This window comes from Diadema antillarum, unplaced genomic scaffold, assembly GCF_040938485.1.
Source record: "Diadema antillarum isolate AM-2024a unplaced genomic scaffold, OU_Dant_1.0 seq00002992_RagTag, whole genome shotgun sequence".
NCBI classification, from domain to species: Eukaryota; Metazoa; Echinodermata; class Echinoidea; order Diadematoida; family Diadematidae; genus Diadema; species Diadema antillarum.
Window position 1 is genome coordinate 1 of NW_027273583.1, and position 12,063 is coordinate 12,063.

At 38.0% G+C, this 12,063-nt stretch overlaps 1 protein-coding gene across 1 annotated transcript; it reads left to right on the top strand.

Moving 5' to 3' along the window:
* Positions 1–4,090: 4,090 nt before the first annotated feature.
* On the top strand, positions 4,091–11,835 carry LOC139715168 (uncharacterized; the record flags this gene model as incomplete). The annotated part of the gene is made up of 2 exons (XM_071626768.1): positions 4,091–4,114; positions 11,260–11,835. Coding segments are annotated over 2 exons (369 nt in total), but the record flags the coding sequence as incomplete, so codon positions are not given.
* Positions 11,836–12,063: the final 228 nt, after the last annotated feature.

Below are 12,063 nucleotides of genomic sequence, written 5' to 3' on the forward strand. Positions count from 1 at the left end.
ACCATCCTTTCAAAAGTTATTCGAGTTCAAAGTGAAGAGTGTGGACAAGGTATTTCAGAAATGAAAAAGGGATTCTAAAGACACACCTAATCACACTATTCTACCAGAAATGTTCGAGATAAACTGCTTAAAAAAAACACACTTTCCTGCCCGTTTTATGATACCAAATTTTAGCATAATGTAAAAGAAGACCCACTCTTTCAGAAAATATGAAAAAGTCAAGTTCGGCTAGGTTGACCCATTTCACTTATTTTCAGTTCTCACGCAAAATCAGTGTGTGCGACTTTATGTTCGTTTTGAGGTGCACGGTCACATATGGACTTATCGGTTTTTGCGAACAAACACTTCAAATACACCACATCTTCACGTTCATTTTCTGATGCCTTTTCAAACAAATGAAGATACAAGATATGTATCTGAAAGTAAGAATCGAGTTTGAAGTGAAGAATACGTAAAGGCAGGCATCAAAATTGACACCTCAGCAAATATTCAGAGAAATCAGACAAACGTGATTGATGTTACAGATCAATTGAACAACTGTCCTAAAGGCATGTACTTTGTATAAATTTGTATAGCCTCACTGTGAGAATATTTGAGTCATTCTTTTCATGTAGTGCATACTTAACATGTTGATAAATTTTCTCTTTCACTCACAGAGAAATACATTTCCCTTTTTCCTCTTTTTTTCTCTCCTGGAGTGGCTGACATATCTTCTTTCATATCTCACGTGATAATGGAATTTCATATGTTTCTTACAATCCAATGAAAAGATATCCTTTTGGCAACATTCTGTATAAGAAGTATATCCCACTGGGAAATACTAATAGTGCATACCCTTTTCACACCAAGAAATTTTGAATGGGTGTGCCCCTTGTGCACCTGTTGCATTCCTTCAATCTGAAAGGGGTCTCCTGTTGAACCCACCTCTACCAGACTGATGAGTTCAAGTATTCTGCCTGATGGTGAAGTGAGCACTATTGGAATGCATAAATAGCAATTTTTTAATCTTTTTTTCTGGGTAGAGAGATGGTTCTAAAACTATGCTCTGTGGTTTTAATTTTGCTGTAAACGGTAGTTGTGATTACAAAGTTTTGAAATGTGATTTTGAAATGCACTGTGGAGGTGTGATTCTTAGAAACAAGGTTATGAAAGTTATAAATGTATTTATTTGAAACATGGTTTATAATAATGATGTCATAGTTGCTCATGCCCTGTTTGACCAATCTAATTGCCAAAGGGACATGCTGCACATAATGAGATGCAGAATGGCACAGTCCGAGCGAGCCAGAAACATGCTCGCTATAAACTCTTATAAACGCTCCTCTGTCAAACCATGTTTCAAATAAGTGCTTCTAAGAATGCAAAATCATACAAACGCAGCCTTTGCACTCCAGGTACTGTTTAGGTTGCATGCACTCAGGGCTAGCTGGCTGAGGGTTCAAATCTTTTTTGCTTCTGATTTTTTTTTTTTTTTTGGCTGCAAGTGTGTACACAATTCATCACTGATAATGATTAGGATTCTCCATGTCAAACCAACAGGACTCCAATGGGTAACTTGATGGGGGTTAGGTCGGTCTGAACGGGGCATTCATTATCTTCAATAAGCTTCATGAATGTTTGGTGTGTAAAATGAGTAACAGTGGAGTGACTTATGTTCTGTTTTCTGATAAGACATTCCCACAGGAACGAACGAGAGAATGAAACAGCACAACATGCTGTAAAGATATCCCTGGCAGAATGCCACATCCTCTAATAATATCCATTTTTTCCACACCAGAATGAGTGAGCTAAGCTTTTTCTTTTTGTATCTAAGTTTACTATTCATCTGTCAGATGACCTTTTTTCCTTCATCCTCTCATACCATCATTTCAAAGGACAGAGGGGTTACTATCCAACTTGCTCCTCAGTTGTCAGGAAGTAGAAACATCTTTTTTTTCCTTCTCTGCTTCGACTAATTCTAAGAGGAAGCAACTCATTTTATCCTTGGCATCACAGCCTCCACTTTGTCATAATTCTTAAGATTACCAAGCAGTGTGTGTCACATCAGTTCCTTTCATCCCCCTCCCCCTCCCCTTTCCCCCCTCTCCCCTTCCCCACTCTCCCCCTCCCCTCCTTTTCATAGAACTATCCTTCTCTCAAAGGTTGCACACGGTATTTTTTTTTTTTCAGGAAACCAGTGTGCCAAGATCCATTTTGTATGCAAAATAGAATTAAGAGTTGTGCTAACAAAGAAGGCTGTGAAACATATAATGAAATACATTCAATGTCTCACATACTAAACACAGAACATAGACAGACAGACAGACAGACAGACAGACAGACAGACAGACAGATGAGTAGACAAAATACAGATAGGTGAAGAGAGCAAAAGGAGGGATTAGGGGAGAGAGAGAGATTAAAGAAATGTGCATTCACATGCCATCAATTTGTCAGTATTTATAGAGATAATGCCCTTTCCATGTCTCTACTCATCAGAGTGATATGTTCTACTGCAGACTGGGTCCATTATAGAAATGGTATGAAAAGTATGCGACGGTCATCTATTCCAAGTCGCAATGAATCACTTCAATAATTAGATGATCACTCCACCTGCCTCCAAGAGCCCCTGCCATTCCAGTGAGTCAGGGGGGATACTCGTTCTTAATCTCATTCCATTTGTCACTTTGACAAAGCTTCATGATTGATTACTTTCCAACCGACATAAAGTGCATTTATCTTAAAGTTTTCTGAGGCAGAATCATGATCCTATTAAAGCATGATTGAGGCATTTTCAGGTGATAGATATTCAACACAATTAACCGTGTTTTCAAACGCATTTAGAAATGCCATTCTATAAGGGGCATTTCAAAATGTGTTTGAGACCATGATCGCCTTTCTGAGAGTAGATAAGTGCAACACTTTTTTGAAACGCATTTATATCTCTGAGCTGCCAAGGTCAGCTTCCACGCAGCATCCAACCTGCAAGGTAACAACACAGGCCTCAGTTGACCTCTGCTTCCTGGGTTGAACTGCTCAAAGCAGTGACAACACTCAAATCGAGATTCTACGCGAATAATGGGTAGATAAACGTGGCACCATCAGAATCACGTTTCAAACCACATTCAAAAACACCATTCCAAATGCATTTTGAAATGTTATTCTCTCTCTCAAGTTAGATAATCACAGCCATATCCATTTCTAGCTCCTATGCTTGGCCCTCTCCCTATGCAACTTATTGCCATTCACTATTTGAAGTCCATGCCAAAGGGACTTGAGTATCATTTGTAATGATTCCTTCTTTCTGTACAGCATACAATTGTCCTCTATCTTTAGCAGCCATAAAAAAGACAGGGATACTAGATATTCAGGGTGTATCAACCAATATACTGCCCAAATTCAGTTCAACTCAAAAAGTGACTTTCTAATTAAAACTACACTTTTACTGATACTATATGTCACATTGTTAGTGTTAAAACAATAAGACCCTGTGCATGGAAAAGGAGTAGCTCTTATTTACATGAAATGAGGGTGGACAAAGCTAGGGGTACTTGGAAAGAATATATATGTCTACCTGTATGTTTTATTGTTACATGAGAATCCCAAGAATGCTTCCTTGTAAACCACAGGGGATGTCTGGCACATTTATCAAAAATAGAAAGAGTTCAAAGTGATGTTATCAGTCTCTATAACTCAAAAGGATGCCAGTTTAAAGGACAAGTCCACCTTCATATACATTAGGATTGAGAGAAGGCAGCAATATTAGTAGAACACATCAGTGAAAGTTTGAGGAAAATTGGACAATCCGTTCAAAAGTTATGAATATTTTAAGTATCTGCACAGTCACTGCTGGAAGAGAAGACTACTACAGTGTATGATGTCACATGCGTATACCAATATAAGGAAAATAAAAAGAGAATTTCACAAAACTTTACTTTCTGAATAAAGTGCACATTTCTTCGACTTGCTACTGACGTATGTTAAGGGTAATATTATTCCCCCTGCCTTCTGAAAGAGAGAAGTCGAGTGTTCTTTTGTTATGCGAGAAAAATGGAAATATGTTGAATTTTCTTTATTCTTTCTTTATATCGTTGTACTCATGTGACATCACAAGCTAGGCCCACCGGCTTACAGTGAGGTGAGCAGAGCCTATCACTTTTTCAATACGAAATCCCATCATCCTCTCTGTGCCAGGGACTGTGGGCATTTTGTTGAACATTATTGTAGTTTTCTGTGCCAATCAGCACTTAAAGCACCCAAAGGATTAAACCTCTGTGTGCCTAGGCACAAGTTTACGTGCCAAGCTTTTTCATATGGAAGCGTTCATCCAAACTTTCTTGTAAAGTTACCAAACCACTTTCGTTTTCAACACCAAGTGAAGGAAATAGTTTCACGCAATCACAATGGTAGTACACTTCTTTCTATGTTGATACTTCAAAAAAACAGATTTGAATACCCTGGTTTGTGTGTGTTGAGTAATAGTGACAATCTTTTATAAAGAGATTACTATATAAGTATAGTTTGACATTTTCTCGATTAAAGATGGAATCAGGCAATAATGTTGGCAAAGTTTTTTCTCCAAGTCTCTGAAGGTATCAGCAGATTTGCTTGTTTGTTGTGAATGTTTTGATGAGAATCACAAACCTGAGAAATTGATGTTTAGTTTAAATACATTTGACCATTCAAATATGGCATAATGTCCCTTGTACACTGCCTTGTGTGTTTACTGTACACTGCCTTGTGTGTTTACTTTACACCTGTAAATACAAAGTGAGTGCGTTTTTAGATGGTGTTATGAGTGATGTGGTGAGTTACTGTATTATGTGGGATGATTTCTGTTTTATTTTTACAAAATTTGCAAGTCAGCTGCATTCGCAAGAGTAACAATTCATAGAAATATCGGCTCGTGTAACACAAATGTGTTTTCGTCTCATCCAAGGTAGGAAACCATTGATTTTTCTCTTAAAAAGTAAAAGTGATGACACTTTGGTCCTGTGTCGTCTACAACTGTATGTAGACTTTCTCTATTGTGAAGTCAACCACATGTGAAATTGTGTACAACCTGGGGATATGTAACATGCAGTGGATGGAGAACACAACAAAATAGCACTTGCAGCGCACTTGCAATAATCAAGAGTATGATCAACTCAACATTAGTAAATGTCGAAGGCTAACCATCAGCAAACAAACTAATGGACTGCATACATGTTTGGAGTTGCCCACAGTGCATACATGACCCAGGTATGTGTGAGTGGCTAATGAGGAGCAAATACATTAAGGTATAACTACATGGACAAGTTCAATAGATTTAGTCATCAGCCTAACATTGTGATGGTGTCAAGTGAAATTACGATGAAAGAATGACTTGCACAAAATAGTGTGCATTTCTTGCACTGGGGAAATGTCTCATTGAGATTTTAAAAACTTGTTTGGTATTACAGGCTGCAGACTGTACATGATGCCATGCAAATGTGTGTGATTTGTGACAAAAGATTGAGCACTGCACCCTCTTTCATGACAGAGTTTGTGTTTGCCTTGAATACAAGAAAATTGATACAAGCAGGATTGACATTTCACATTGGTTGTCTTACAATTTATAACACCTGTGTGAATAGAAAAAGAAATGCAATGTATATCACTTCTGACACTTTTATTAAAATCTTCACAAATCAGATAAGAAATCCCAATCATTTTGCTGTCACTCTACAGGGAATTATTTTCCAGCTCAAATTCAATCAGCAACTTCAGCTGATGAATAATATTTCAAATGGTATCCTGGACATTTCTATGGGGGGAAAGAAAACCTGCTACACAAAAGATAGTTCGTGTGGCAGCCATGGTGTAAAAATGACAAGCAAATTGCGATGTGTTATTAAGAAAATGACTCCCTGCTTTTTATCGAACCTGGGTCCAACTCCACTATACAGGCAGAGAGAAGGACAAAAAGCTCTCAGCTCAGAGTTTTCTGATTTGAGCCCCGAGGTCTAATCAGCATAATTCACATGACTGAATATTGATCAGTGTGAGGTGTAAAATGAATAATATGAAAATGTATAGCAAGATGCAAATGATATGTAAATCTGTCCAACAAAAAAGAGCTTGGTGACCGAGGAAGAAGAATGTTTATGTAATGTATGCAAGTCATGATATGAAGTGAACGAGTGAACATGGCAAACTTGGGGAGGTTGAGGGAACCTGCAGGGGGCATGGTGTCCATGTGGATATTTTAAGTAGAACATGCGTGGCAGTATACAAGGATTGGAAGTATTCTTGGTCAAGCAATGACTATTCATGGAGAATAGCCTTGGACAAAGTTGACGTACAAAGTAGTGTTTCCTGGCTGACTGCAGGAATAGAGCAATGTTCAACAATCGTGTTAAAAATATATTCCTACATTTTGATTTCTTTTTCATTTAATGTGAATTGAATGTTGTTTCAAGCTGACTTCAAAGTATGGCCACACGTTTGATCATATATAAATGCTTGCATATAAATACTTTTAGTGCCAAAAATGCACATTGCCAGATGAAAACCAGCAGATTTTGCAGCCGACACATTGTGAATCTTTTTTCATATTTACCTCGCTTCATGTGACAACCAACTAACCTTATTCTTTCAACAACTACCACGATGCTGAACATCTTTGTAACTAAAAATACTTGCATAAGTATGCATTACATGCATGCATGATCCTCAAGTATGTCATGACATTGTGACTCCAAGCAATTCATACAATGGATCTGGATAATCGCTTGACTGAATAGTTTGCATAAAATCAGTCATTGCATAAAAAAATCTGCCTTTTGGAAGAGTCCTAAAGTTGCTCTTCAGAAAATTGCATTGACTGACTTTGTGTATTAAACTGTCAAGAACCATGCACCATGGTACAACAAACTTTGGTCCCTCTTTTGTGAACACACTATTGATGACATAGCAAAAAAAAAAGAAAATAAAAAAAAGAGGCTTGATTGCTGCAAAGTGTCTTGTCTGAAATATGTTTCAAGGTTCACTGTAGTACTGCACTTTATTTCTTTTCTGTGAAGTGTATTGGTTATTGAATCATATGCAAATGGAATGGGTGTATTTGTTATCTTTGCGGTGAATGTCGTTGATAAGAGATAAGGGTTTGATTAACTCAGGACACGAGGATTTGCCTGTCGTCACAGGTGGAAAATCATAAAGAGGAAACGATGATTAGACTTTGAACACACTCAAGTTAATTCCAGTTGTAGATTACATGCACCTGTATGTTCATATTATGGACAACATGCCTCCAGTCAGTCTAGTGGTGTGAATTCACCATGATAAATCAACATTGGGGAGGATACATGTATGTGTTAGCTATCTGTGGTCTGGAAGCATTATCTTCAGTTGATGTTTCAATTTGGCATTCCTCAGTGAGGAAGGAGGATTGAAGCCACTGCAAAGACACTACATGTAGTAAGCGACCCTTGCACTGATGTGATAAATGCAGCTCTTTACTACAAGGCTATCACCCTTGGCTACAAATACTTGTAGATAAGATGGTGTACTGGTATTCGATGATGGTCAGCCTTTCCATCCTCACCATTTTTTTTTCCCATAATAAGAGGAAATAGCTTGGATCTCAGTAGATTGATAACTGCCCTTCAGTACTTGCTTGAACTAAATTGTTATCATTTTTGTGTGTGTGTGTGGATAAGCTCTGATGAGTGATGGGTCATATTTGTGTTTCAAGAGATCGACCATCTGAAAGGCCTTGGTATCATATCAGGACAATGCTTGAAATATTGCGGACTAGTGTCAGACTCTCTTCTTCACAGTAATTTAATTGAAGTGTGGCACCAGGTTTTTTTTAAATAATTTTTTTTTGTTATTTTATCTTTGTGCGTTAAAAAGTCTGATGAATACTGTACAAATGATGTAAACAGTCATATAATCTTGACAATCGTGTGGAGATCTGTTGTGACTGCTGTGTGAAGTGGATTATAAAAAAACAAACAAACACCAACATAGTAACATTCAAATGATCATGAGCTAGTGTGGCACCATGTTTGTTTTTGTTTTCTCAAATGTTTTGAATAGTGACATTTAGCTTTTATCTTCAGTTTAATAGGAATTGGGGATATTTTGAAAGCTTGTATTTTCAGGAGGGCTGATTTCCTGATATGGCTGCTGAAATAATCTTCTTTCAAATCCTCTTTCCTCTGTGTTCATGACATTGTGTAGAATTTGACTCATCATTGCTGCTGTGTGGTTGTTAGGATTGACAGTAGGCTAGGATTCACAGGCATTATCTATAGTTTAATTCTCTCATTATGTTTCTTGCTGCTTATAAATGCAGATTTATTATTTATTTATTTATTCATTTATTTCATTTACTTATTTATTTATATATTTATTTATTTATTTATTCATTTATTTATTCATTCATTCCATTCATTCATTCATTCATTCATTCATACATTCATTCATTCATTCATTTGTTCACTCATTCATTCATTCATTCATTCATTTATTTATCTATCTTTTTTCAGGGTAGTCCATTCACCAATAAGTAGTGGTCTTCTATGGGACCCTAATTAAGATCAGAATATAAGTTACACATGTACAAATATCAGGTAGCAAAACTTCAACACAGAGGACCTACGCTGGCTTATTGATCATGCTTCAAATGTTGCTTTTTAACTTGTGAGAACATATTTTCAGATGTATAGATTTTGTTTTCTATTGATGAGAATTGTTCCTGACTCTACGTGCAGTTTCAAACTTGAGTATCCTATTTCATGTTTCCTTACGCAATTTAGTGTTTCCTGATTTGGTTTTGTATCCTTCATGTGTAACCAAGTTCAGGAAATCCTTAAAACAATCCTACAGCTTCACTTTCTGTTTCTGTACAAGGAATGGATGATCTGTCTCTGTAGTATATTTCTCTGTGTCTAACTGGACAAAGTATTTTAATACGGAAGTTCATCTTCCATGGGCTCAGTCTTTGAATGTTTGTGGCACTCTGAGGTTCATGTGGTTTTGAAGGGAAATAGGGCACATAATAGTATGGAAACTTGACTGTGAAGCACCCATTATCAACAACAGTATGTGTTTGACTTTCTTTGTGTGCAAATCAGCTGCAAGCTGCCTGAGCACTTCCATGAAACTTGAGAGCGGAAGTGAAAAAGTGAGCAGTTGCCTTTATGTAGAAATTTTAGAGCATGAAAGTGAGCAGTTGCCTTTATCACAGAGAAATTGTAGAGCATTTAGTAGAGCCTGTTGAAGACAGGACTGAATTGAATAAGATGAATATTGTAACAGGATGACTCTTCTGCAACCATCATTAACTTTTTTACCACTATCTTGTACATATCCATTTGTGATGCTTTGCTGCCCAAATTCTTATTTCACTTGCACACACAGTGTACTTGACATTCTAGATAGATACTCTCTGCTCTGTCCTAACCGAAATGTCCACCAACATCACTTGTGTTTATATAATACCATTGTTATCTTATCTTGCATATCAACTCTCGGTATCTGGCTTTTGTCTTATTCTGAGAAAGTCCTCTGCATCCGATATGTTAATCAGTCAGGCGCTGCTTTTTGAGAACCCTCAATATTGATCGCAAGCGAGTTTCTGCGAATACTGCGATGATGTATTGTCGTCAGAGGTAGAGTCAATTAACATTGACACGACGGCGTGAATGTAACGAGTTTGAAGGCTGTGTGGGGTCTAATGTAATGTACGTGTGTATGCTAACGAGCGTATCTGCATGTCACGTTCTCATACTCGTGCACGTGTCTGCCTGCTTTGTGAAATTTATGTTACGGCCAAACATGCACTCTTAATGACAAACTGACATGGTATGTTTCTGTCATCATTTTTCTGTACCAGTTCTGCTTACCATATTGCCAGTGTATGTGTCTGATATGCCATCAATTTGGATAAAGGGGAGGGGGATGGGTGCACTTGACTAGTGCAGTAATCTTTTTCTATGAAAAATATTTGCATTTCACTCATTAGAATGATGTGAGTACAAAAATTAGGGTAAATCATACGATGTGTTTGTTCACAATGTATGTATGTGACTGTGTACCGCTATGTGTGTCTGTGTGTGTGTGTGTGCATGTGTTTGTATAGTTTGATCTTTGGGTATGCATCGTGTCTATCTCTTCACATGAAATTATGAATGATTTATTTATACCATTTTGTTGAAATAACAAAAAAACTATTTTTACAAGTATAGTGAGTGTTTGTTGAGTGTTTGTCAAAGTTTCATTTAGCACTGATCAGTTTGCTGTAAATGCACTTATCAAAAAACAGTTACAGTGTATCATTTATCATAACTCATCATTTGGCTTGTGCTTTCCCTTTGGGAAAGTACAGAATAAAGTCTTGGTGCTTTTTTCTTTTAGGTGTATAACATATTACATGCAATATATGTCCAGTATTGTGGCAGGATATGACTATGGTTGTTTCTGAACCCCAAGGACCTCTCATATTATAGAGTGCTATGGTCATCCGTTGTTCCTATTTTGATGTGTCAGAGATAGTGTTTTGAAGGGTCGTCGGTCAAATTACACGTATGCATACAATGTACACTGGTATACATCCGGAATCAGGAGCAAGCATTTGCCTTGTCAAGATGAAACAGAGCTCTTGGAAAATTAACCCTTTTTGTGCAATGGATTCTGGATAGTGTATACAATGCTATGGGGTTTTTCTGTGCTACACTATGTAATCTGCACTCGAAGCACACACACAGTGTTCAATAGTAATCATGACAGAGTGTATACAGGGCAGCCTTGATTATTACTACGACCTAAAAACCATGACCTTGTTATATCAGATATCACTCTATGTCAGGGTGCATGAACAGAGAATTATTCATACGGAGTTGGAACGAGTCTGCAAAATGACCTTGTTATTTCTAGAGGGTTATGTTGTATTCAGCCCCTTTAAACCAAGGTTTTCATGGTAAGTCTGTGAAGTGCATGAGTATGTAACTCTTTGCCTCCAGATTATGACGATTTTGTACCAGATATACACAAATTCACATGCCATTCACATACACAAGGTTAAAGCGTAGAGTGCTGGAGGAATCTTGTTACAGATTCTTTAAATTGGCACCATTGAATTTCACTCCATATATCATATTTGATAAAGTTTTGTATGGAACTGATTAAAGTACTGAAACACAATCTGGAATTAGTAAAGATTTTCCATTTAAAGAGAGAAATGGAATTTTAATCTACCAAAATGTTTTGCCACTTAACATTCATGTTTATTCTTATACTTCTTTCATTCACCAGGTTACGAGCAAACCAAACGAGTACCCCAAGGCAGATTACAGTTATCCAAACTATGGTTTTGCTGCACCCCCGTACTCGGCAACAAATCCGGTCCTATCACCCCAGTCGCCTACCGGGATGGACCCAACCGCGGCTCCAGTACAGAGCGCCGTGCAGTCCCCTTCAGCTGCTGTCGCCCAGGCACCGTCTCTGTCTCCAGAGGTGGGCTCCTCCTCCACGATTCAGCCACCCCAGATCGCAGCTGCTTCTCCCGTACCTGCCCAGGCTCCACCTCCATATACTCCAGTCTCGACGAGTCCCTCGGTAACGGTGCCCTCGCAGGAAGTGTCGCACGATTCTGCCTAACTCCAGTCACGAGCTAACATGGAGTCTTTCCAGGAAGCCGTGGGTCATGGATGCACTTTATCTTAGATTTGGTTACAGAGGGAAGGTTTTAAAGTGGCTGGAATGTTGTCACCATCATGCAAAATTATATACAAATCACAATCAAATATCAAATCCATGCTGTGGATAATTAGCTGAATACATAAGCCTTACAGAATGCACTCTTTCCCAGTTCATATTTCTTTTCCTCTCCCCCCCCCCCCACCCTCATTATCACATTTGATTAAGTATGATTAGGCAGTTAAAGTGCAAGCAAAGTTCTTTTAGGGTGTTTCAGGTTGTAGAGATATTGTCAAGATCCGTTTTGAAATCCTGTTTTCCTAATCGCAGTGATGGTCTTGTTCTCCAAGTGGAGCCCCCTGGTACTCATGGCAAGATTCCTCGTTAAGGAGTGTGTCTGTCTGTGGGTCCGGTGGTTGG